This window comes from Cynocephalus volans, chromosome 9 (genome assembly GCF_027409185.1).
Source record: "Cynocephalus volans isolate mCynVol1 chromosome 9, mCynVol1.pri, whole genome shotgun sequence".
In the NCBI taxonomy this organism is placed as follows: Eukaryota; Metazoa; Chordata; class Mammalia; order Dermoptera; family Cynocephalidae; genus Cynocephalus; species Cynocephalus volans.
Window position 1 is genome coordinate 134,884,644 of NC_084468.1, and position 27,769 is coordinate 134,912,412.

Genomic DNA, 27,769 nt, shown 5'->3' on the forward strand with positions numbered 1-27,769 from the left:
CTATTGATTAAGCAGTAATAAAAAGATACAAGATGCTGGAATTGATGTTTGACTCTTTTGATCTATACAAACTTCATACATTTCGCCAGAATAAACTATCTTTTTAAAAAGTGCCCTGTACAGTGTGCAGTTATAGAGGTTAGTATATTTGTCATATAAAAACCCAATGATATGTTGCTGAAATTTGCTTCTCCTGAAATTTAAAATTATTTTAAATCTGAATGCAAATATTTTTATTATATCATAAAATATTGCTTCATCAAAGTGAGGTTCCAGGACTCCATATACTTCTCTGAACTTCTAAAGTTCATTATTTGATAGGGTTAGATCAAATTTAAAGGCCTGAGTGTTCAGTAAAGATCTTAGATACCTAGAGAGAGAAAGAAGAAAACTGAGACTCTTTTGAGTCAAAATGTTCACAAGAAACATACTGAAAATAACAAGCATAGGCAGAAATATAGGCAAGTTATAATTCAAAAAATGGAAATTTTGGCATAAATATCTGTGAGTCATTGTGGACCACAAGTTGAATATGAGTATGCAAAACAGCAATGAAAACACAAAGCCACATTAGAATGTGATCATGAGAATATGACAGACAAATCTGTTGAAGTTATATACTATGACTTATATACTATCTTTTGCCAAAGCACTATGCATTCCTAGGATATCATGTTAGCAGTGGTTAAACACAACCAGATAGTTGTATCTTTCATGGTGTGGAAAGACCTCTCTGGCCTGGAACTCTGCCTTTACAATTATTGGCATAGTTCAGAAGGCAAATACTTGTTAAAGGGACCCTAAATGGCAAGAGATGGGCAGTTTTTGTTATACATTAAGGCAGCCTTTCAAACATAAGACGCAAAATTCAGTAATAAATGTCTGATTAACCTCATTTCCCCTCAGTTTATGTGAGGGTAGTAAAATATAGTTTTTATTCTTTGTTTCTTTCTTGGAATAAAATAGCAGGTGTCCTGGGCAAGCTGAAGACTCCCAATTTGCTAGATTTCTTTAAAGGTCAGAATTAGAAAGTTAAGGATTAAATGGAGATTGATTTTATGTGAGTGGGAGTGGTCAATGGGCTCTTCTGCATTTTGTGTTATTGCTTTTAGCACAAGGATGTCAACAAATAACCACACAGAACATCACTTAGTGACCTCCTAAGGTCATGAGGCTTGTCCCAGCTTGTCAGGAAAGAATGCTGAGCATGATGAGTGATAGCTGCCACAGGCCGATATTCCTATTCTGTTTGTTTCAGATGACCTTAAAGATCTCTGAGACATAGAAGGGTGACAGATGACCTCCCCACGTGCACACGCTCCCTACCCACATATCCTATGCAAGGGAGGTCTGGTGAAACAAGAATGAGCTTTAGGGAAATGTTAACAAGTACAGGTGATGTCAGCAGAGAAGGAAAATATTTGTTCTTTTATTGAAGAGCCCTAGTTCCTCTGAGAAGTTCCCAAGGGTGACTGGGCCAGGCCAAGTCAGGGTCTACATGTCACCAAATAACATCTCATCAGGATGGTGGACTCTCTCACTGTGTCTTCTTGGCAGTGAGAAACAAGCTTTCCCAACCCTCTGGGATGATGTATACACTGAAATACTTGCCTTGCATGTCATAACTCCCTGAGAAAAGTTCCTGCGAATGCAGTTTCCCTGTCAGAAGACTTGAATATTAGGAGAAATCTTCCAAAGCTAGTTAAGTAATAAGGTAATCCAGAAGGAAACCATAGGTAAAACAGCTTCCTGATTTAAACCCTAGGAATGATGTGGAAAGGTATCAAGAACTGGGCCTGGCCAGAGCCAGCAGAGTCAGCCAGCGTGGGCTAAGAGCAGCGAACGCCTGTTGCTAGAAGGGAACGCATCACACGACTCCCTCTGCAGCATCAGAGGCAGCTGTGGATGGCAGCCAACCTTTTCCTAGTACTTCTTCCAAGTATAGGTGATGCCATCATTAGGAAGAGTGGGCGTTGGAAGAAACAGCAAAAGGTGCTGTGTCTACAGTGATTTGAAATTAATTAAATTTGTATCCTCTTCATCCTCTGTTGGCAGGCCCAGCAGGATCCCTTGGGGGCTGCTTCTCTTGGAAAACATTAGCACCATTCAGTTTTAGGATTCATTGTCACTGTAAAAAAAAACAGAACAATAGTCTATTTCCAAGAAGCTATCGAGAACTGGTCACTCCGTTATGGAGGTGACTCAAGAGAGCACAAACAGTCAGGAAGCCAACAGTGTCCAGCTTACAATTTCCAAAACAAAGATCAGTTTGAATTTTATGTTTGATCCCTGAGGAGGAAATCCATGAAAGCCAAGAAATAATCCCTAGCTCTTGCTCTAACATCCCTCCCAGTGCTGATATGGAGAGAACCAGATGGAGTTGGAGGTTCCCCTCTTTAATTAAATCTAATCCCATTCTCTAGGAATGGATGCCAAATTGCCTTTAAAAAGTTTTTTTTTTTTTTTCCATGTGCTGTTTTCCCTCAAGAGTTTGTGGTCCTGCATGCTTTCTTTCTTTCTTTTTTTTTTCTCTTTTTTTATTCCTGCATGTTTTCAATAGCCCATTTTGTTCATACCTACAAAGGATCTGGGAGGTGCCTTCTCAGTGCCATTTAGAATTCAATCATCAAGCATCTTGCGGCATGAGCAGACATAAAGTATTTGAACACGACCATGCTGTTGGCTAATTCGTTCTTTTGTTTCTAACCTGGATGTCTTTGCCAAATATCTGGCTTCGCGGTCTTCCCCGTGGGACCACACCTCCACCCCAGTCTCCTGGAAAGCAGGCTGCACTACCCTTCCTCTTGCTTCTCTTTTTAGTTTTGTGCCCCCATCTATCAAATTCTAGCATATCTCTAGTTGAAGTGAGCTGTCTCCAAGAAGTGCTTGATATGATAATAATCAACATATCTGGTATCTCCTTAGCTTATAGGTGTGTATGGTCTGCAATAGATGATATTTTTCTGACTGCTACTTCACAGTGCTCTTGTGTTCAGTGTAACACCATGTTTCCAAAAAGGACTCTGAAGCAACTCAGATAGATAGATGACAGATGATGGATCAACAGATGACAGATCAACAGATCGATCTAACCATGTAAGGCGAGGGGAGACATTGTGTGCATGTATGTGTGTGGTGTTTGTGTCTGCTGCAAAGACAGGGCAAGAAGCTATGATAAGGAGAGAAGAACAGCAGGGAAGGAGGGGCTGGGGAGAATTTTATCTAAGGCAGGGAAGTGAACAAAAGAGCAAACTCTATGGCAAAACTTATTTAAAATGAAAGCCTGATTAAAAATTAAGACATTTTTTATCTTAAGAGTAGATGTAACAACCCTTTTCACTTATGTTACCCTGAACAACTCTTAAACTGATCAAGGAAGCTCGACTTCTTGGAAACTGGGTGGTAGCAAGACAATATTTCTAAGATCCAGGAGTCCATCTCTACAGAACATGTCTCTGAATTGCATGTTACCTTCCGTGGCCTTATCTTGAAGTTTCAGCTGCTCTAAGCAGAGTACAATACATCGCTGAGGAGCGATGGGCAGAACCTGCTTTTGATCTCCTTTTAGAAACTGATCTGTGTCCAGCTGTTATAGTAGAAGTGATTTTTAAAGTTAATTATTACAAAACCAGTCTATATTTATTGTTGAGAAATCGAAAATACAAATAAGCAAAACAAAAATACCAGTAATCTCACTACATTAACATTTTGGTGTTTATTCTCCCAAACTTTTCCCTGTGATAATGATATACATTCTTTTTGTACAAAAATGGGATCATATTATGCATATTGTTCTATAATCTGCTTTTCTCATTCACATATAAATATCTTTCCTTATTAATAAATATATTATATCTTTTTAGTGGCTACCTAGCTTTCCATTGTCTTGCTGGATCAAAAATAACTTTTTTAGCCAATTCCTTATTGTTAAACATTTATACTATCTCCAATTTAAAATTTTTATTTATTATAAACATTGCTACATCTTTGCATACTTCCAAATGTTACTTTTGCATAAATATCTAAAAGAGGAGTTGCTAGGTCAAAGTGTATGTAATTTTAAAGCTTTGATAGCCCATTGTCAAATTATCCCCCATCCCTAGAAATTTTATACTGTTTACATTCTCTCAACAATTCCCTTTAGGAAAATATCCTCTTCCCCACATTCTCTCTGACACTGGATATTACTACTTTGATTTTTGTAAGTCCAATAGGTAAAAAATGGTATATCATTTACCTTTATTTTTTTTTTTACTAAGAAGAATAAATGTTTTTCAAAGCTTCATTGGTAATATCAATTTCTTCTTTTGCTGAATTGCATGTTGATAGTCTTTGCTCATATTTAAAAATGGAACAATTATCATTTTTATTGGTTTGTATATTAAGTATAATAATTATTGTCCCTCAGATATACTGTAAAAACTTTCCCGCAGTTTGTCATTTTCTTTATAATTTTATTTGTTGTGTTTTTTGAAGTCCAGATTTTTTAAATTTTTAATGTAGTTAAATCTATCCTTTTCTAATGTTGTTTCTGACTTGTGTTTCATTCTTTCAAACTAGTTTCTTCTTTCAAGTTATATAAAACTTACCTATTTTCTTCTGGCTTTCTTTTTTTTCTTTTTAACATTGAATCTTTTCTGGAGTCTATTTTAGTATGCAGTGTGAGGTAGACTTCTAAATCTCCCCCCAAATGTTAGTTGTCCCAAGACTATTTATTGAATAATCCACTTGCTATGAAATGTTACCTTTATGAGGCTGTTTCTGAACTTTCTATTCTACTCTCCATCAATAAGTCTTACTTGGTTCCAGGTGTACACTGTTGTAATTACTGACCTGGCATGACATGAGAGCTTTCCCGCCACCCCTAGTACCATCTTACAATTGCTCATTTTCCTCCTTTTAGAATTGTCCTGGCTATTTGTGCACAGTTATTCTTCCAGACAAAATGTGCATTGGGATTTTTTAAGGGATTGGGTTGAATTTAAAATGATAATTTTTACATTATTGAGTATTTCAGTCAGGAACACAGTATATCTCTCCATTTGCTCAAACCTTTATATCCCTCAATGACAATCTGAACATTTTATATTATCCATGCAGCTTTTTTGGTTAAGCTTATCTCTGGGTGGTTCTCATTTTGTGTTGATTTTATGATAGTATTAATGTTGGTATGTACTAACAACGAGTGGCTTTTTTAGCATCATAGATAAGCACACAGGGTCAGATGGCCTGAGTTTGAATCAGGACTCAATCACTTCCTTGCTGTGTGACCTTGGGCAAGTAAATATTTCTTAGCATAAGTTTTCTTGTCTCGTCTCCTTTGCAAAATATACCTAACAATACCATTTACTTTATTGTTGTTGTAAAGAATAAATGAGAAAATGCAAGTGAAACACTGCACTGCAGGCCTGACACACAGACACATGAATGAATGTTAGTTATTCTTATTTTAAAGATTTTACAGTAGCTTATGTTTGTTGGTAAAACTCTAGCTTGAATACTGTTTCATATATCTATAGGTTTTAAGAAGTCATCTTCCAAAACATACTTTAAATTTTTAAGGAGAAGCACTTTGAAGGCTTACTGTGTGACACTGTCCATCAACACAAATTTGTTTATGTAAGGCGCCAAAGAGCAGAAGGGGCTCATGGTATGGTGCTGACTGCTACCACTCTGTGGACTTGAAGCAGTGTGACGAGCACTGCCACATAAGAGAAGGTCCCAGTGTGGGTATAAGTTGCTTCAGCTGAGGGAATTCAGGTCACTCCCAGAGTGTAGCAACTCTCACTGGTGGTGGGACGGCCATCAGGCCTGTTAGTAAGTCAGCAGCCTGGGATCTGGCCCACCACCTAAGCCTAGAGGCATTTTCTTTCTGGTGATCATTCCTTTATTTAGTTGGATGTGTTCCCTGTTGTTTTCGTGGCCATTTATCATCTCTGTGAAATGGTCAAATAAGCCCAGGTGTTTTTAATTCTGGCAAATCCTAGAGCTCCCTGTTAAAAATATCTTGGCAAACTGCCATAGAATTGCAACAAATAAAATAAGGGATCCTGCTTCACTAATAAGAAGTTTTTTGGGTTTTTTTTTTTCTTTTTTTTTTTTTGCAGCTGGTGGTACAGGGATCTGAACCTGTGGCCTTTGGTGTTATAAGGCTGTACTCTAACCTACTGAGTAACTGGCCAGCTCTAACTGCAAACCTCTATGGCTTGCCTCCATGTTTTTTTTCCTCTATACCTATTTTTTTTTTAATTGAAACATAATTGATTGTACATATCTGTGGTGTATGGCATTGAATATCAATACTTGTGTGCCTCAATACACGAGATTTTAGCAACTTATCTATATGACAGCAACATGAGTAATTTTTCTAGGAGCATTATATAGATACTTTAAGAAAGTAGAACACCTTTCCCAAAAACCTGTATAGTAACAGGCTGACAAATAAAAACAAATTGAATTGATTAGAAAACATCATCTTACTATGATCTTTAAGAAGGCATTTAATTGGCATGCCACCAGTTAAATGAGAACAGATGCAACTTGAATACCTTGTTTCATAACTGCCCCTTTGTTGCAGTCAGGATCAGATAAGTCATCTTTGTTCTCCTGACCAGTCTATCCTGTAACAATCCCTCTTTATGACCTCAGCTAATGTACCCTATCTCCAAAGATGGCAATAAACCTATGCTAAACTTTCCTGTGTTATGATGCTTTTTAACTCAGTTTTTGGGGAGTGCAGAGTTCAGTTTAGCAGAAAGTCATGTAACAATTAGATCTGGATCCCTTTCTCTTCATTAGTATAACGTCCCTTCTCCTTCCGCAAGAAGGTGGAATTACAGAGGTCACGCATCTGGCCAACATCAGAGTCAGGCAATTAGTCCAAGACATATAGATCACACCCATTGTGTAAACATAATCTGGGCCACTATTCAAGCAATGCTCTGGTTTTTAAAATGTAGCACATCATCTCTCACATAGCGCGCGCGCACGCACACACACACACACACACACACACACACACACACACACACACACGCACACACACCTGCATTTTACAATGTTATCTGAGGTTATAATCCTGCAGGATTGTAAACTGTTATTTTGTATCATAATACCAAACTCAAATTTGAGGGAAGCCAGTAGGCACTTAATATTTGTTGACTTAAAGTATACTTTTAAATGACTTTTGAGGGATTAGAGAGAAAAATAAGGTGGGGAATATAGAACTCTCCCCTCCCTCACAATTCCTTTGTTGCTTTATCTATTGAGTTTTTAAAAACATGAAAACCATAGTGTAAACTTCCCATAGTATTTTGTACATCTCTGGTCCTTATTAAAATTCTGTGCTAAACTTTAGATTCCATAGCTCAAGAAAAATGTCCATTCAGAGGAAAGTAATGAATAAGGCTGGCCAACGGGATTTATGGAAAAAGCTCTGAAAGACCTGAGATTACAGATCCCAACAAGAGAAGGGTGAAGGGTTGAAGTCTTTGCACACTGTGTGGTATATTAAGTGTAGGATGGTGACCAGATCGACTCCTTTTTCTCAGAAGCATGGTGGACTTAATATATAACAGAGGTTCTAAGTCAGGGATGTCTCTAACATCAAGGAAGGATGAACTCTGTAAATGGATTCTAGAAGTCTAAGTTTATCAGGAGGATGCAGAAAACATCAGTATGTTTTCCACTAAATTTAATCTTCAGTGATTGTTACATACTTTCTGAAGCATGAAATTCACCTGCACATTGCTAAAATGATAGAGGAAGGATGATTCACAGAGGTAAAAGCCAACGGGGAACTTTGGGTGATAATGATATGTCAATGCGGGTTTATTGTGTAACAAATGTACAGCTCCGGTGGGGGATGTCAGTGATGGAGGAGGCTATTCATATGTGAGGGCAGGGGTACATGGGAAATCTCTGTACTTTCTGCTCAATTTTGCTGTGAACCTAAAACTGCCCTAAAAAATAATAAATAAATAAATAAATAAATAAATTTGTGGTGGCAGCAAAGGTGGACGAGGGGGAAAACTATTGTTACAGCATAAAAAGAGTTAGTTTCATTTGCATGGTGCTTTAAAACTTACATAGTGGTTTTATTCACTCATATGATACTGTGAAACTAGAAAGACAGGTGTTCTTATTTACATTTTTCAACACAAGGAAACAGAAGCTCAGGGAGCTACAGTGACCTGTCTCAGTCTAAAGAACAGATGAGCACTGAAGTCAGGTCTTAAAACTAGTCTTCTGATTCTAAGTCCAACGACCAATGCACTTTCCATCTGTATCTCTAACAATTTACAAGCTTTTTGGAAAAAAACCCAAATCTTATTTCTGTCGCAGATTACATATTTAAAGTAAACACTTTATCAATGCAATTAAGACATTAGGAAAAAGACATGTAAATAAAATTGTGACAGAAAAGAAAGATTATCCAAACTTTATGGTACTAATACCCTTTCAAAAACTACAGATTGATAAGAGGATGATTCCGAAATCACCAGCATTAGTTATTTATGCCATTAAGGGAAGAGAGCTGAAAGTCTCATCAGGAGTCAGATAAATTCCTGATTTCTCAGGATTGGTAGGTCCGAAAAGAAATCACCAAGAAAACCAAGGGCACAAATAATGCCCCACCTACCAATATCAAAGTGCTATCAAATATCAAGTATTAGCCTAAAATATCAAATATTAGCCCAAAAGGCAGTGAGTTTCTGTTCATCCGTTTTAATTTACTAATAATTATCATAACAACCAATACTTACCGAGAGCTTATTTTGTGCAAGGCTTTGTTCTAACTGCTTTGTCCTTTTCCTAGTTTTCAGTGTGTAAGAGTTAACTTTGCTTTGCAATATCATAATACCCTTTGAAGTAATCAGAGAGAGTCTGTGGCACAAAGACCTGGGACTTGTCACTCTTGGTTCTAGAATTCTGGGTCTGGCTTCACAGAGAGGAAATGAGGGAAAGGCCTGACAATCATTCTGTGAATTAAAGTCAGATAGTTCTGGGCTCACAGAGGAATGTAGACATTCCCTTGAAAAATAGTAATTTACCATAAAGCAGCTTTCCAAATAGGTTAAGGCTTTTTCCCTTACAGGCAGAAATGAGCTACAGCTTATTTCAAAAGCCAGCTTCTCAATATTCCCAAAATCGGATTTTTAAGAAGCTCTCACCATCATACAATTCCGTAATGTTAAGCTTCTTCCCTGTCGCCAGCAATTTCAAAGAGCAAGAGGCAGGTATGTAAAAACCACTGACATTTCACATCATTTGAAGGTGCCTATCAACACTAGAGTAATAAGATGTTTACGGACCCTTGGTAGTGTCCTGAGCCCTTTACTGGACAAATGCAGCGGCTCGTTTTTAGGTAAGGTAAAAATATGGGGAAAATATTCCTTTGTAATATTCCCCCTGGCATATTTTTCCTTTTATCTGCTTGTTGATATCTGGAATCTCATTTAATAGAATAGAATCTTTTCTGAACCAGCGATGAATCTTATCATGCAAATACCTAGAATGGGAACACAGACTTAAATCTACAATAAGGTTTTGGGAACACAGACTTAAATCTACAATAAGGTGTAGACTTCAGTATCAGAGCTGAGGTTTAGCTGAGTAAGATTGTGGTGGTGTGATGCGGAAAGAGATGTAGGGTGGCAAATTCTTAGGGTAAGCTTTAGGGGGAAGATGCAGAAAAGGGTCCAAAGACAAATATCTGACTACCCCAATCACTGTTTAATAATCAGTCTTCCCTTGCAATGCTCCAGCATCAGGGACTGCCCAATGACACGTAACTGCATTCTGGAAGCATTTGAGATGACTGGCACATGACCTCTGGCTAACACGGAGGGTGACTACTTACCCCGCCCTGAAGGTTTATTCTATTTATTCTGACAAAAGTGTAATATCTGTTACAGGCTCAAGTTCTCTGCTCTTTGGCCATCCATGGGTCATCTGGGCCAACAACTCAGTGCCCCCAAGATTACAGTGGTGCTCTGCAGAGCAAGTCCCCAACATGCTTAATCATCAATCCTATTTCCTTCAAGCACTTCCCTTGTCCTGACCAAACAATTCTCTGATCAAAAACACCCCAAGATGGTAATTTCCATCCTCACAAAAAGATAATATAATTTAAATGAGATTGTGGAGTACAAAAATACACCCAAACCCCAATACTCTAAAATTTTCTGTCAAGCAGAGCCACCTAGTGGTAGGACAGAATGTTTTTTTAAAATTTCTCATTTAATAAACAATCCAATCCAGGCGGGTTAGGGTTTTTTGTCTGTTTTTTAAAAATGTTCATTTTACTCAGTCTTGTTTATACCTCCATCTGTCTTCCTTACCAAACATCTATTTATCCAAAGTAAATAAACCTATGGTTTGTCTTGGTGTTGTCAGCCCCACGCTCACCCAGTGAGCTAACCGGCCATCCCTACATGGGAACCGAACCCGTGGCCTTGGGGTTATCAGCACTGCACTCTCCCGAGTGAGCCACGGGCTGGCCCCTATGGTTTGTTATAATTGGAAAGTTTTATGACTAAAACAGAAGCCGACCCAACAGTGTCTCATTATAAGGGCAAGACAGTGTCAGCACTAACTTATTTCTAAAGATAAAGGGACACTAGGATATTAACTTTGTAGCCTGCTATTTTCTGTAACTCCCAATTCCTTTTCTCCACACTACACACATATACACCCATGTAAATTGTCATATAAAATTTACAGACACAGAAAAGGCGAGCAGAAAGTGCTTCCCTATGGTTTCCACCCCCTCCCCACCATACACACATAATCTGCGGTAGAAATCAGAAGTACCTTGGGTTGTGGTTTGATTCCTTTTCTTCCTTCAAAGTAGGTAAACATTCACTGTCAGCTAGGACAGAATAAAAGCAAACTCATTGTTAGTCGCTGAAATTCTATTTTTTAGTTACAAAACTGACAAAGTTGAGCATCGAATTTCCCTGATCGGTGTGGTTACTTTTGCAGAAATGGCCTCACCAGGGAGTTCTAGAGGTTAAAAGACTAATAATGGCAAGCCTCTTGAAATGAGAAAAGCACTAATAACACAGATAGGAGACTTGAATGTGCTTCTGCCCCTGCTGGAAAGAGTACAATTCATCACTACTCAGTTATTTAGTCCCTGTAGAACCCCAAGGCTCCAAAAGCTAGAATCTGCATATTTCAGGATAGACACCAGAATAAAATGGCTTCACCTGAGGGCCTGATGTGTCCGCAGAATGATTTCAGTCAGACTCCACAATAGAAAAGGAGCAGGTAAGTGGGGAACACCAAACTTCTTAAAGTCATCAGAGTTCCTTTCTATTACACCACTCATTTTCGAGGGAAAAGAAATCCTTTGTATCTGCCAACTATGTGTCAAAATAACTGCCTGCTTTAGTAGTTACATAGAAATGCCTTTTTCAATTTTCTGGAGGGTGTAATAGGATCATAATTTTGTATTACACGAAATCTCATGCACAAAAGGGAAAACCACATATTAAGAGAGATGGTCTTGGGTGATGGAGTTTTTCCTTTTTTTTTTTTCATTTTCTAAATTCATATATATGTATATATAACTTTTATAAACTAAAAACAATAAAATGAAACTACTTTAAGGACTAGCTCGATGACCCACTCCTATCTTCAAATGCTTTCCACAGCCATTTTTCCCTTAATATGAAAAACTGTTAGAAATTGTACAAGTTTGTTGAGTGGTTCTAATCTTTTGGAAAGCTCATCTCGATAAGCCTCTGGTACAATAATTCTAATAACAAATCTTTGAATTTAAGACCTCTGTGGTAGAGGTTTGAATATGACCACAGGGTATTTTTTAAGATGAATGTTAAAAACACAAGTGATACGATAATATAAACAGTGGATTTTATTAATCTAAGCATTAGAATAACACATTGATTTTTAAAGGAATAAAAAAAGGAAAAAACAGCTGTTACTATTTTTAAGTTTAATTTTTGATTTAATGGAAAGGAAGGCACATAAAGTACCATTACTCTCAGATGTCAATTGGAAATTAAGTTATATGGGGCTACTTATATGTATATGTATGTGCTGTCCAATAGAACTTTCTGTAGTGATGAAAATGTTCTAGATTCACACTGTTTAGTATACTAGCCATTGGCTACTAAGCACTCAAAATTTAATTTTATTAATTTTAATCAATTTAAATTTAAATAGCCACATTTGACTAGTATCTATTGTGTTGGACAGCACAGATCTACATAAATGATATTTAATAACATTTTATATCCATACACACTTTTAAATTATAGAACTCTAAATTCATAATATATAAGGTAATTTCAGATGCCACTTTTCCCAGATAATTTGGTCTCAGTGATTTCTTCATGTGAAAAAGAGATCATATCGGCTTGAAAAATCATTTCAACAACCTATTTAGAAATAAAAACAAATGGCAACAGTTGATGCACTAATTAAACTGAATATTTAAGGGCCATCGGGCCCAAATTTATTATCTGCCTGTACTAGATCCAATGTGAGACTGGACTGTGTCACACTCCAGGATTTAGTGAGGTATTTGTATTTATAAAGCTGTTGCAGCCTTCTATGACTAGAGAGGAAAGAAAAAACGTTGGGGTACCACATACCATTTCTATTCATGCTGTTCATCCATTTATCAAGCTCCTCCATTTCTATTTCCATAACAGAAGGTGTGTCCTCCTCAAAAATAGGCCTAAAGATAGAGAGCAGAAAGCTTGTTGAACCAAACGTGTAGTGCTGAATTTCTTTGGGAAAAGCCTAGAATGTTGACTCTGAGGAAGATGAACTTGACCCAGTGCCTGACACTCTAGGGTAGCCTGGGGGTTTGTACAATTTGAGAGTATCAAACTCTAATAGGAAGAAAGGCTAACACTGAAACGAACCCACATCTATCACTGATCCAAAAATGGAGGGCCCACAGGCCCAGCGGGTGGGCTGGAAGGCGCACCTAGGAGACTGCCTGCCCCGCCGAAGGGAAGGGAAGTCTGCAAGGCTTCCACTGAGAGCCTCCTAGGGGAGTTGCCACATTTAGCTTTAAGCCTTGCTTAATTTCACTTCCCTTTCCTTGGGGCTTTTGATCAATGCCCCAGATCAAGAGGCCACTGTCAACAGGCTGCTTTTATCACCTCTCCCTTCAATTCCCAGGCTTATTTTCCTCTCTTGGAGAAATGGAGCCGTGGCTTTCAGAAATCCACTGTCCTTACTTGCCAGGGCTCAGAGCGCACAGGTAGGGGACAGAAGCCCCGGGATAGTGTAGATGGGGTTAGGGGGAGGAGAACCCACCAGCTCTGAATGGTGGCATAGGCATTACACCATGTAGAGGAGGCAGCAAAGTTTCTGAAGTAGTCAGTCTGGGAGGCGGGGGGACATTGCCCCAGAACACACTTCTGGGAGAAATCTTGTCTGTCTCTGTCTGTCTGCCTGCCTCCTTCCCCTTGTGGTGGTTCACAAGCAAACTTTATGCTTCTACCAAGGCTCTCCTCCTGTAATACCAGCTCAAGTATCTTCCCTGGAGATAAAATTTTTAATCAGAATAAATGAACTGATGCCCTTGAAATATAGCCAGGGTCAGAATATTTAACTATTATGCATTTGGAATTCAAAAAGATTGTTTTCCGAACAGAGGACCATGGCATAAAGCAGATCTGACCCAGTCCTCTGCCCAGATCACGTGGAGGATAGGGTTTGGGGACTGGGACACAGCCTCCCTTAGGCCACTAGGGGCCCAGGCTGCAGGAGAACCTGCAAAGGAATCGGAACAAAAGCATTTGAGCAGGCAGATGGCTCTCTCATCTCCTGCTCCCCCTCAGTATTGCTGTCCACAACCAAGCTGGTCTGGAAGCAGTGGGGAAGACTTACACTTTCAGGTTTTCACTTCCCAGTTCATCTAAAAGGGAATAAATAAAAAAGTCACGTTAGCTTTGCTCATCTATAGCAACTTTTCATTTCAGCAACAAAAAAAGTCTCGTTTATGAAGAGAACAAGACGACTTTCAGTTTACATATTTTTAAAGGAGCAATAATTAACCTCCCAGTCAGACAAGTGCAGATTGCCATATTGAAATGAGGTCCTAATCCGTGTGAAGTCTGTTTTTTGACCTGGATGGTCCTCTGAGAGCGCTCACTTGAGATGTTCATCTTCTTTGTTTCTCACATCAACAAGAATTGCAAAACAGCAGCAAGGGAAAGAAAGGAAGGCTTAAACAAGAGGGTTTGCTCCTTGGCCCCCTTTAGCAAAATGTCTCAGTTCAAAATGTTGCTGCTGCATCTCCTGAGACACACCATGCTGAGCACCATGACCCTATGCCTTCGTCTTGGAGCAGGATGTGGGGTACACCATCAGGGATACCTTTTAACCCTGCTCTTTCAATGGCTGGATCCCTCACATTCTTCAGGTCTCAGCTTAAATACTCTTTCCTCAGGGAGGCCTTCCTCACCTCCTCAGTCTAAGGTGGGTCCCTCTTTCCTAATGTTCCCCAGCTCAGCACCTTGCTTGCTTCCTTAATAGTACTGGCCACAGTTCCTCTTTGATCAGTTCATCTGTTTGATTCTTTTTTGTGTGTCTCTCCACTAGACTACAACTCCAAAACGGCAGGGATCATACCTGTCTTGTTCCTCTGGCATCCCCCCAGCTCTGACCCAACGGGCACAGTACCTGGTACATGCCTAGTAAATATTTATTGAATAAGTGAATAGGGTTTTGTTTTGTTTTGTTTTGTTTTGGTGGCTGGCCGTTATGGGGAACCAAATCCTTGACCACACTCTAACCAACTAAGCTAACCAGCCAACCCATGGTCTTAATCGTGTCCAGCACCAGAATTACATTCAGGTCCGAACTTTTGGACTTAGCATTATCATAATAATGAAACCTCCAACACGCCTGCTTTTTGTTGCTGTTGGTTGATGTGAGGGTCAGGTAACAGTTTACAGAATGGCTTGAACGCAGATCAGACTCCAAATAAACATGTGGCAGGAATCAGAGCCTGATGCCGCAGCTCAAGTTCTGTTTCATTTGGCAGTGACCAACACACCCAGCGAAATGAAGTAATGGGGTCACGTGAGGGGACAGTGCAGGCCCGTGGCACATTTTATAACGTGAAAACTATTGAAAAGCTAACCACTTTGTAGAGGTCCACCAAATAGTCAGATGTTTGTAATCCTTGGCAATCACAGACCTCCTTTTGTCTGGCCCTGCAGAAATGCAGGTCCCCCGGTGAGGGAACACAACCAGCAGGTACCTGGAACTGAGCTCCTGGCAGCAGTAGTGAGCTGCTGTAATTTCCTGTGGGTTGGCAAGCCTGAAGGGCATTGCTAATCCAGGAAAGCTGGGCGCAGATGTCAGTTCCAAGCCATCACTGCTTGCCTTTGAGGGGCTGTAGCTTATGTCCTCCTAACCCTCGGTAGGAATCTGAAGCTTCCTGCAGATGCCTGACTCCTCAGAAACTTAGATTGGAGAAAGGAGAATATCTTTATCTTATATTTTATATATATACATTTTTTATCTAAAATTTACAGGCTCTTTCCTTAAGGGATTTTACAATAAATAAAGCCCCTACACAATTGAACATCCCTCCAGGTGATCCATAAAAATCCCCCTGTTTTGTCACTCCCTCCTCTTCCCTCTCCCTTTTTCCTGCTTAATAACCCCCCACTAATTTCCCAGAGAGGAAGTGGCTCCACGGCCCCACTGTTGAGGGCATGGATTAATCCTTATAATCTGGGCTGCCCGCAGGCTTCGTGGTGAGCAAAAGCTAGCCTGCATGCAGATGATGGAAAAGTTAAGAAACCCATTACAAAAGTGCTCCAGATGCACCAAATGTGAAGCTCCTGTAATCAGTATTAAAACAGAGCAAAAAGCCTTCTGTGGCCTCATCTTCCCTGCTCCACAGCCATTACCCCTGCCCCAGCCACCATGGCAACAGAAAAACATCTGGGAGAGCGCACAAGAGGAGAGCATTAAACCAGGAGGGAGACCAATTACTCGTCTGCAGCAATCAGCAATCGGGCCCTGCCCGCTGCACTCCACCTGGCCTGTATCTCTTTATTAATAGCCACCAACTCCCTTTGCAATCGGGTGGCAAATGCAGCTTTTATACAGTCCCTCTCCCCACTAGATTCCATTTTCCCTTCCCCACTCTGTCCTCCTTGTTCAGCTCCTTCATTACACCCACTTAGCCTGACAATACTCCCAGCTCCTCTCCTATGTGCATTTGATGGTGGGATTGTTGGTGGGGGGAGGGGCGAAGCTGCGTGGACTCTGGTGTATGTTTCCATGCTGAGCAGGGAGCAGGAGGGAGTCTCTTTCTGGGAGATTTACTGAGCAGAGCCAGCATCATGTAGCCACAGCCAGTTAAAGTGATGGTTTACTGCCAGCTGTTTTCCCTGCAGCTCTTTCAGAGAGACCCAGCACATCAAGACACTTAATAAATGTTAAATAGTAACAACTGCAAATTTAATGCCTGCAGGTCTAGGAAGAAGGATAGCAGAACACCAAGATACTACACAACGTTTCCCTTTTCCTGGACACAAAATGTACAGGCCCCCTCCGCCCCCCCCTAAGTAATTTCCAATCAGATAAAGTGTTCTTTCTAAAAGTGTTGGCCAAGTCCTCCCCAACTGTCAAATGTAAAGATTTATTTCCTGATGTAGAAGAGCAGACGGGGCTCAGTTCATGTGCAGAAAGACACAGTATGTCTATTCCTAATTTTCTGAGGGGGCATCATGTGTGCAGGTATCCAAGCCCTCCCACAAAGCATTCCTTTGGGAACTTTCCAAGCAAAATGCTGATCTGATCACGTATGACAGTTTTATTTCTCCTGAAAAAAAAATTATATTTAAATCAAATTTTGTTAATTTAAATATTCTGCTTTTATTGACTTGCATTATAATGTTAAATAAGGATGGGTGAATTTCAGGGGACAGTGGTTAACTTGTAGCATTCAGTTTGAAGAAATATTCATCTGTTAAACAGTTAATGATCTGTGTCTATATTAAAGGAGTGGTTAGTAAAATAAAAATTTAAAGGAAGCTCTCTCACAAAAATCTTTTGTGAAAAGCAATTGTTTTGAAATTCTAAGTTTCCTATGTTGCGTTTTCTTAAAGTGAGGCATATTTAAACTAAAAGCAACATGCCAATTTGTATTAAGGGTGATGGGCAAATTTGTTTTTACCTCTGAGAGTAGGTATTCTTTAAAAAAAATTTTAACATTCTTTTATTATCTCCTTCATTCAACAAACATGTATCCAGCAGCTGGTATGTGTTGAGCTAGGTGTTATGTTAGGTAAAGGGATAATCACAATAAGCTAACATTTAGCACTTGTAATATGCCAGGCACTGATTTTTCTAAGTGCTTTTCCTATATACATACACAACTCTGTGAGGTAGGTATTGAATTTACCCATTTTACAGATGAGGAGACTGAATCACAGAGGTCATAGAGCTAGGAAGTGCAAAAGCCAACCAAGCAGTCTGGTTCCAGAGTCACCAACTCATGACAATGTAAATACTGTGATCAATAAGTGTGAACAACGTGCTATGAGAGCACAGAAGAGGTGGTGATTAATTTTGCTTGGGGAGTGATTACTCAAAGCTTCGTTAAAACTTTAGAGCTGGACAATGAAGAATAGGGTGGCAGTTTGTCAAGGAGACAAGAAGGAAATTCCAGACAGAAGGACCCGTATCAACCAGGTGTAGAGACATCCTGCTCTGGGGACAGCAAATACTTTGTCTGGCTATAGTGAAGGATGCATGGGCCATGTCCGAGGATGAGGTCTGTTCACACTTGTAAATGGCTTTTGAACTGCAAGACTTTCACAGTAAAATTCAATCCAAAATCGATTTTGGGATTGAGAGCCTAAGAGCAGGACCATTTGATTGGACACCTGCAACCTCGCCCCCATCCCTTGACTCCATAGGTGAGACCATCTGTAAGGCTATGATTTGTGGCAGGAAATTCTTACTTTCTTTCAGTTTAAAAAAATGGAGTCAAAAGGGTAGATTTTATGTTAAGTGTTTTTATCACAATAAAAGAAAAAATGAATAGAAAAAAATTTTTTTTAATTTTTAAAAATTTAAAAAATAAAATAATAAGTAATAAATAAATAATGGAATCCAGGCAGCTCTGTCTGCTTTAGCTTGTGCTTTAGCTTGCAAAGGAGCTCCCACATGACCACTTTTATTAGGCCACCCTAAAATTTCAAGCAGTGGAGAAACATGTATTTCTACTTCCTTGGGATCTATTACATCAGCCCCTGCCGTGAAAGGAAATGCACTTCAATGCTTCTTCCCCAGCTCACATTTGTCTTATCTGCTGGTTATGGAAATGGCCACTAAAGCTCCTGCCAGAGATCAGAGGCTCTCCTGGTGCAGGGACAGGGAGTGAGGCATGCAGGCCAAGGACATGACCTGAAAGCCAGAGGTGCCCTGTTAGTGGGTGTGAGGGTCATAGAGTGAGTTTTGTATACATATATGAATATCTATCTTATTAGAGAAGTTCTTAACCCTGAATTAATTTTTGGAATGACTTTAAAGGGCTTCAACTTAAACATATAATCAGAGTCATTTTTACCAGCACAAGCCAAAAGTACCCAAGACTGCTTTGGACCTAGAACTACCCTGAAATCTAGTATTGGATGCTGCTAGAATTGGAACTGAATACTCTCTCAAAGTATGCCTTTAACCTAGGGAATTTTCTACCAGATTAGTTTTCAGACTGATGTTGCAAATCTTTAGCCAGGGAGGAATTTCATTATAAAAGTTAGCATAGCTTCAATAGGCATAGAACAATGCTTCACCCAGGTGTTTTCAAAATCAAAATGAGATGGGTGGGGGAGGGGGGAGCAAACAATATCTGTGAGAGAAATGTAACTGGAAGAATCTTCTTCTTGTGTGAGGACCCCAGGTCTCCAGCCTTCCCATCCCCAACCCTAATCTGACCCACTGCTTCACCAGCCCACCCTTTCCTCCAACGGTGGGAAATGTTTCACTGGCCTGTTGGCCAAGATTATACAGGGCCCTCATCTGGATTAGGTACAAAGATGGCAGCATGCTATTTTGAATTTCAATTTAGGCTGAAAACATTCATTTTTAAAAAGAAAGGAATATAGCATTATTAACCTCTGGAAAACTTCACTGAAATATATCATTCATCACTTACTACTTGACATGTCCTTGTTGTTTAATTTTAAAATATCTCAGCTCCTTCTCCCACCCCGTCCTCAACTGTAAGTAAGATAATACTCACATGTCTGTAAAGCACTCTGAGATCCTTGGCTAGAAGGCTCTGTGTAGAAGCAAAAAGTATTTTGTTTTAGGATTACTCATTAACACATGAAGCAATGGTTTTGAAATGGGAAGACACCAAATATTTACCTTGTTTAGTTCTTTTTCTTTTGTAGTTTATTACAATGAGGACCACTGAGGAAAGCAGGAGGACCAATAAAATCACTGGTACCAACACCACTAATATAAACTCTAACTGACTCGTGTCCTCGGCAATGAGGGTGGAATTCATATCTGTAGGTAATGTTTCTGTGGTCATTGCAGCAAATGTGCTTGCAGGAGTTTCTTCATTTGTTCTTACATTTTCCTGGGGTATATCTCCTGACTGTTCTGGTTCCTCATCATTACCTGTGGCAACATGCACAAAATTGAGATTACCATGGAGACAAATACGTTATGTTTTCAATGATTTTTAAATTTATCCTAGATACACGCAGTGACAAGCTTGATTCACTGTACTTGGCTTTCCAGTTCAGTGTGACATGGAGTATTGACCTAACATAAATCGAGCTCAAGCAGGGAGTATATTGAACATGGAATCAGAACCCACAGGTAAACCTTCCACTAACGCAGGCAGTTTAGCCTTGACTAGACACTTTAGACATGCTTAAGCAAAAGGCATTGGGAAGCTTTGTCATGTCAATGGCAATTTCCCAAGCCAAGTTGTGTGATATTCCAGGATGTCTCCTATAGTATATCAGGCCAGTTTAATGAATTTCTGAATAAATTTAAATGCACATTTACTGAAAATTAAGTATGAGTACATGCCACATAACACTTTTAGGTGTAAAGGAATGCACGGTGTCCTAATTTTTAGTGAAAGGTTACCTATCAATGGAAAAGAATTCTTTGAAATTAGAGTGACTTCTCAGATTTCAGTGTCAGGTCCCATGTTCTGCACAGAACTGAATCGGCCTCTGAGATTATCTGAAATCCTCCTGGATTCCAAACAAAAATATGAAGCATATCTCATTGGTAAAATGAGATTCTCCAGGAGCAGCTCTCTTAGGGACTAAAAAAACTGCACCAATATTTAAATTTATTTAATAAAATGCATCTGTAGAGCTTTCACTATTGTAAAGCTATAAGCAACTTTACTCTATTTGAACTTCAGAGTATACTGAAAAACCATCCTGTGGCTCATCACAGGACGGGTAAGGACAACTGGCTTGATAACTATTTGAAAAAGCTTTCCTCACCTGGCTAGATGGTGTTCACAGTAGGTAAGGTAAGCTGAAGGTCTTTGTCCTATCATGGTATAATGCTCATTGAGAAGAAGCTCACTGAGGAAAATATCATGTTAGCTTAGGCTATAGAAAACATATCAAGTGAGATAACATGTGAAAGTTCTTTCTCAGGTGAAAGGTGCTACTATGCAAATGGAGAAGTTGGCTGCTCTAAACTATATTATTACAGGTTAAGGCCATGACCCCATGAAATGAACAAACCGGACATTGCAGAGCCAATTCAATGTTTATCTATCTTCACAATTGCATGTCAATGGATTCCTGATTTGTGTTAAAGCAATAGTTCATTTATTATAAACTGAATGTTTGTGTCCCATCCAAATTTGTATGTTGAAATCCCCAATGTGATAGTATTAGGAGGTGGGGCCTTTGGAGATAATTAGGTTTAGATGAGGTCTTGAGGATGGGGCCCTCATGATAGGATTAGTGCCCTTATAAGAAGAGGGAGAGAATAGGGCTCTCTCTTTCTCTGCCATGTGCAAATACAGCAAGAAGGTGGCTGTCTGCAAGCCAGGAAGAGAGTCCTCACGAGACACCAGATCTGTTGGCACCTTGATTTTAAATTTCCCAACCTCCAGACTGTGAGAAATAAATGTCTGTTGTATAAGCCACCCAGTCTGTGGAATTTTATGGCAGCAGAGCTGACTAAGACAGTCACAATCTAATTATTTTCATTATATAGATAAACATTTCAGTCTTCCACACCAGGGAATCCATTTGATAATCACTTTTGGTAAATGCCACCCAAAATCATCAGAATCAATCACAAACTTCAGAGTAGACTCACTGAAATTCCTCACAAGTATGTGCCAAAAGCAGGATTTAAAAAAATCTACCATTTATTGATCTCTGCCTTCTGGGTTAAGTGACTTTGTCCCATATAAGTCATTGTCCTTTATAAGTCTTTGAAATAAGGTAAGTTGATAATATATTCACACATATGTTAAAGTCTTCAGTATATCATGTATCACCCAGCCCAGGAAAAGACATTTGTCTACCACAATAATCTCCTTATTAAAGTCATCCTGCTTGTAGACCTATTATGACCAGACCAAATAGCCTTCTTCACAGGTAACACAGGCCAATGAAGACTGGATATTTGTGTGTCTCAGTGGGGCGGGGGCGGGTTGGGGAGCAGCACGTACGCAAGCGCAATTGGTGGTAGAGAGTGACCTTATTCCTTGAGGTCAGTGGACTTTCCTCGAATATCCAGACACCCCCTTTATTTCTTTTGCTTACTTCTGCGATTGCTGTAGCTGCTGCTACAATTTCAGGCTAACCTTTATTGAGAATTTATAAAGAACTAATCCCTGTGCTCTGCTTTTTACCTGATTATTTCATTTTATCTTCAACATTTTTTTCACATAGACCTTGGAGCAAGGAGGTTCCACAACTTGCCCAAGATCACAGAGCTGAGATAGAGAAGTGAAGATGTGAACCTAGGAGGGCCGGTAACAGCACCAGAGCTTTTAACCTGACACCGTATTTTCCCTCCAGTCAGGGAAAAACGTAATGCTTACAAATCATGAAGTTTGGCTGTAAAATGGTGAGCAAGAGAGGGAACTTCATGTTCTTGCCCCTCAGCCTATATAGGAAGTGGCTTTCTGGCACAAGGGGGACTGGAGGGGGGGACCCAGAAACCTCAGCTTTGCTGGGGCTCTTGCTAAGGCTCCTCAGACCAGATGCGCTGCCAGCAGAGCCACTCAGAATGACAGGATTTTTCCAGCGCCTCTCCAAGGAAAGTGAACGAACTTCCCAGTAGAACACTTAGCACTGAGTCATCACTTAACCCATGACCCCAAGAGAAGAGAAAATAGGAAAGGAAATAAGCTAAGAATCACGAGGGCACCTCAACAATTGATGAAAGAGAAATGGAAAGAAGCACACCAGATGGTCCTAAGTTGTGTACATTTATTTTTCAGCATGAGACAATGCTGGTCACAGGTGGCCCTCGGTGACACTGTGGAGTTAAAGAGGCTGGAAGTTCTCTCCACAATAACCTCCTTGCATACACCCTCGCATATCTTTTCTACACTAAGCATCATTTGCACTCTCAGATTCTCTAGTGGCTATTTAAATAAATGAGAATCAAGGCTTCATTCTCTCTCTCTTTGTCTCTCTCTCTCTCATTTTTCTTTACTCTGCAAGCCTTCACCTCCAGAGACTCCTATGACAACCTCTGTCACAGCCCTCCCTGCCCCAGCCAATTCCAATTCCATGATAGCCTCAAAATAATAAATAACAGTAACTGGCATTTATTGAACGCTTAGTAAGTGCTAGGTACTAGAATAAACCACACTATCTAATTTGATTTTCACAGCAACTTTATTGTCTACATTTTACAGATGAAGAAACTGAGTCTTAAATATCTTGCTCTGGGGTGCAAGCCTGTATTTTGTTAAGTTCTGCTGATATGTGGGGTTGTGAAGCTGCATTCCCTCAAGCACAGGTGCCAAATGACAGATGAGGGTTCTGGCCATAGCTCTGTCGCTTAGTAGCTGTGGTAATTTGGACAAAATTTGTGTCCATTGCTTAATGCTCTAATCTGTACAATTAAGGCGTGATCCCCAAGGTTCTGTATATTTCCACATCTCTATATTGATTGCAAAGTGTTTACCTTGTTTTTAATTAAAATTTGTGAATAGGTAACATACACATGGTACTTAGCTCAGAAAGGAAATTTCACTACCACACCTTCCCCTGGTTACTCAGTTTCCCTCCCCAGAGGTAACCACTGTTTCTGCTGTCTTCCAGAGAAACTCTATGCACGTAAAAATATATGTGTTGTTTCCTGTTTTCTTCTGTTTTTTAATACAAATAGTAGCAAATTTTATATACTGTTCTGCCCCTTGCTTTTTCATTTAAAATTTCATCTTGAAGATTATTCCATGACTGTATACAGAGAGCTGTCTTTCCACCCCCACCCCACCCCCCTTTATTTGGATATATCATAGCCTATTCCTATTGATGGAGATTTAGGCTGTTTCTTTAGCATTTCCATTGCTGCAATAAACATCCCTGCTCATCCTTCAGTTTATACATGAGCAAGTATACTGTACAGTGTTCTCAAAAGTGGAGAAAGCAGGAGAAAGAGTGTTGGGTGCAGGGTAAGGGGGGACAGCATGAAACTACTCTTGGTGGTGTGATCTCACAGCTTCTCCAAGACAACCCAAGCCCAGTCCTTACACAATGAGACCTGGCAAAAACTAAGTCAGGGAAGGGCTGGGTGTGCAGGGAGTCTGGGATGTCAAAGGCAGGAAAGTTGAAAACGGTGGGGATCAGCCCCAAGAGTCTGTGCAAACAGGAATCAAATGTCATCAGAAGAGGAGCTGAGAAACCAGGGTGGGCCATCGAATCAAATCAGTGACAGAGGTGAGAGTTATGAAGAAAATCAGAAGGGGACAAAACCGGGGTGGAAAACAAAGGAAGGGCCAGAGGTCACAAATGTAGGGATGTGGGTGGAGCCAGCAGAGGGCAGCTCAGGGGACTTTTCCCCAGAGCATTACAGCTGTTCCTTCCGTGGCCTGTGGGCTGGCAGCAACTCTTCACTCTATGTGCCTGGGGCTCCCCAACAGCTTCACATGCCCTGGTGAGCTCCAGCCTTTTCTAAGAAACACTCGTCAAGGACCAAAATAATCCATGAAGATTTCCTATAGGAGGCATCCTATGCTTCTTGGGTAAAAGTGACATTTTACAACCTTAGGGGTCTAGCCCCACTACGGAGGAACACAGAACTCTCTCAGGAAATGAGTCTGGAGTTGAACCTACAGAACACGCAAGGACATTTCTTGCTCTGTGTGCCAGGTCTCTATGGACATATCCATGGTATTGTGGAGGATGACTGGATTTGAATTCAGAAGATTTTGGCTTGAGGCCTACTGCTGCCCTCTCTAGCTACAGGGCCTGGGAAGGGTTCCCATCTCTAACTCCTTGTCTCCTAGAAGCCAAAAAAGGAGGCCTTCTGCTCTGCCCATCCCATAGAGTTTGTGTGAAAGCAAATGAAATAATAAACGTGAAACTGCTTTACAACCCGTAAAGCGCCATGCACACTCCAGGTGTCGGGATATTTATTTTCTTTGTCCACCACCCATTCTTTCCCCCAGGTCTATTCTTATCCGTTTCTCTGCTGTTCCCTGAGCTTAATCTGCCTGATATAACTTCCTCATTTTATTGTTGTATCTTCTTATCTAAATTTGGATACATTTCAGGGTAAAAGGGGTGGGGACTGGGGGAAAAACTGGCCAAGCTGCAGAAGATCAAGGCACAGAGGATGCAGAGTGAGTCAAAGAGAGAGGCATCAGCAAGCAAAAGTACAGAAGCGATAATGGAGACACTACGTTACAAGCAGAAAGGCCATGCGAAGGTTGGCCTTGCGAGGCTCTGTACCCTGCATGAGCCCCGCCTGTGAAGGCTCAAGGCTGGTGGCCTCACAGGCTGCAGGTCTGGCAGAAGCGCTGCCTTCTCGGTGGCCCAATCACGGTCTTCTCAAGTGACCCCAAAACAAACTCTCCCAGGAATTCTCCGTTTCGCCATCTCTGTCTCTGCTCAGATAATGTAGCGTTGCTAAGAGACAATGGGAGTGGTCAAGCGAGTGATGAAACGAAGCTGCAATACCTCTCTTTACTGTTAAGCATAACGTTCCAAAGCCACCAGATGATAAACTGCGCAGTGTACAGACTTACTCACAAGTGCGTATCAACAATATTCACACAAACACATCTGGGACTCATGCTTCACGCATCTGGTGAGGACCCTGAGGAGACCCTCGGAAGTGGGAAAAAAAACATCCGAGGTGCAGCGTGGCAGCCCCAGCAGCTGGGCAGCATGTGGCCCCTTTTATCACGGCTCTGAGCGTCGTCACTAAGTGGAAATGACTCTGCTTCTCAAGTCGGCAAACTAGCTAACTTCTCTTTTTTTTTGAAAGTGAAACAAATATGTAACCAAGCTCTAATTTGTAAAGTGAGAAGAAGAAAAAAAAAAGTATCATATGCTGCCTGAAAGACTGCCACGCTGATAATACAACATGAAATAAAACAGGGATAAGAGCACACTGTTAAGCTCAGGATATGGTGCAGTATGTTGGACCTCAATCAGATGCCCCATTCTTTCATTTGTTAATTATGTAGACTCATGCACAAATTATTTAAATGATTTTATAATTCAGATAGTGAAAGGAAAGAACACAGGTCAGATGTCAGGCGTTCAAACCCTCTCCTGCTCTGGGGAGTAAATGACATATGTGAATTTCAGGGTGCTCAAGAAACCAAACCCAAGGAGTCTACTTTTCATTCTCCCCTGTACCACTGTATACAGCAAAGGGCCTGATTAGTGTTCAAAGGAGGAGAGAAAAACAAACCAAGAAGTCCTCCAGTGATTCTCAGCCTTGGCTACACTTAGACTCACCCGGGCACCTTTCAATAATCCTGATGCCCACACCACACCCCAAACCAATTACATAAAAGTATTGGGGGTGGAATCCAGGCCTCAATATTTTTTACAGCGCTCCAGGTGGCTCCAGGGTGCGGCCAAGGTTGAGGCCCACTGGTCTAGACTCTCCCCACGTCTGGTCCTCCCCTGGGCCACCCCAAATCATTCTCCCACCTTGTTCCCTATGATTCCTCCTATGGAGAGGAATCAGAGGTCAGTGTATTGGATGCCAGAAGATTGCCTAAAAGCCACCAACTCTGTCACCAAAACACAATAGCTTAAAAATCATCACTGAAGCTTTGAGCACCCAGGAGAGTCTGGGCAGGATATACTGAGAGAGGACCATGACTATCGGGCCTTCTTAAATAAGGCTGAATAAGTGAGATGCCTGCTAGGATTTAAACCCCCCATCTTCAGAAAAGGTTATTGCTGATAGAACAGTTTGGTGATTTAAGCCAGTGGTCCTCAAACCTTAGTGTGTGTTAGAATGACCTAGAGGGCTTCTTAAAACACAGATTGCTGGGCACCGCTCCCAGAATTTCCAATGCAGTAGGTCTGGGATGGGGCCTAAGCTCTGGCATTTCTAATGAGTTGCCAGGTTGTGCTAATGCTGCTGGTGTGGGGTCACACTGGTTTCAGTCACCCAGACAATCTCATTTAGTTGTTTTTAACTATTAGTCACACCTGTTGCTGTTCTTGACATTTACTGTGCATCAGTATCTCCTGGGGAGTTTTAAACTTTCAACTAAATTAGTTATTTGAAGCTATCTGGGGGTGTGGCCTGAGTAACAGTATTTTTTAAAAGCTCCCCAAATAACTTTAGTAAGATGTATGCTGGGTTGAGAATTACTGAGTTAAATCATAACTGAGTGAACTTTATTTTAATTCGCCATTATTCATGATGACAGTCCTCATTAGCTCTAAATGTGATTGGAGAACCCTACAGAGAAAGAAGCCTTTGGGAACAAAATTAACAGACTATTTAACACCATTAAGTAGTCTATCTTCACCTGATCTCTTCTTAAAAATCAATTGTTCAGCACCTGTGGAATCTAACTATGATGTGGCTAGGGACAAAACTGGGACAAAATGGAAATAAATTACCTTACCAGACTCATCAGGTCCCATCCTGGCTGTGGGAGGATTGCTGTTTGTGATGGGTATAGATGTTGCCACCACGGGGATGGACGACAACACTGGGAAACCAATGCTGGTGGACCAGACTGTGCCACGAGGACACCATTGCTCATGGACTGCAGACAGTGCTCTGAAGTGCTCAGCCCTTTCTCTAGTTCACTTGATTTCAGAACAGTACTGAGTATTTATCTGAAATATTTCATTCTTGTACTTGTCTAGTTTCTGTCACTTCCGCTGTTTTGCACTATATCCCTAGCCTGCCTATAGCCCTAGAATCCTGTGCTGTGTAGTAGCCCTTCAATAAACATAAATAGCTGTTTATGGATTGAGCGACTGAAGGAAATGTAAAATAGGCCAGATTGGTCTGCCATAAAATTGTGAGTCACACATTTCACCTTTTAATCAAGAGTCTGGTATCTTTCTCCTGCTAACAACTTCCTTTCAGTAATACACACATGGTATATCCCTAGCCACAAAGAAATAGGGACCTAAGGTTGTAAGGAAAATGGTCAGGGCTCCCTCAGATGTTTGAAATCTTGCCAAGCATTTGATGTAAATATGTAACTGTGCACATGCACCCAGGTGTTCCTTGGGTATTGTCTGTGGATACGCATGGTCACCCAGGTGTTCCTGGGTTGTCTGACTCACACCCGGGTGTCCTG

At 40.6% G+C, this 27,769-nt stretch overlaps 1 protein-coding gene across 1 annotated transcript in view; it reads right to left on the reverse strand.

Annotated features, from left to right (window-relative positions):
* Positions 1–1,981: 1,981 nt before the first annotated feature.
* Positions 1,982–27,769, reverse strand: part of TMEM154 (transmembrane protein 154) — a 36,242-nt gene continuing 10,454 nt past the window's right edge. The window contains exons 3-8 of the mRNA XM_063107489.1: positions 19,387–19,644; positions 19,259–19,297; positions 13,876–13,903; positions 12,624–12,709; positions 10,816–10,873; positions 1,982–2,128 (exon numbers count right to left, since the gene is read on the reverse strand). Coding sequence (XP_062963559.1) covers positions 2,113–2,128; positions 10,816–10,873; positions 12,624–12,709; positions 13,876–13,903; positions 19,259–19,297; positions 19,387–19,644 — 485 coding nt within the window. The 3' untranslated portion in view covers positions 1,982–2,112. The remainder of the gene's footprint in view (positions 2,129–10,815; positions 10,874–12,623; positions 12,710–13,875; positions 13,904–19,258; positions 19,298–19,386; positions 19,645–27,769) is intronic.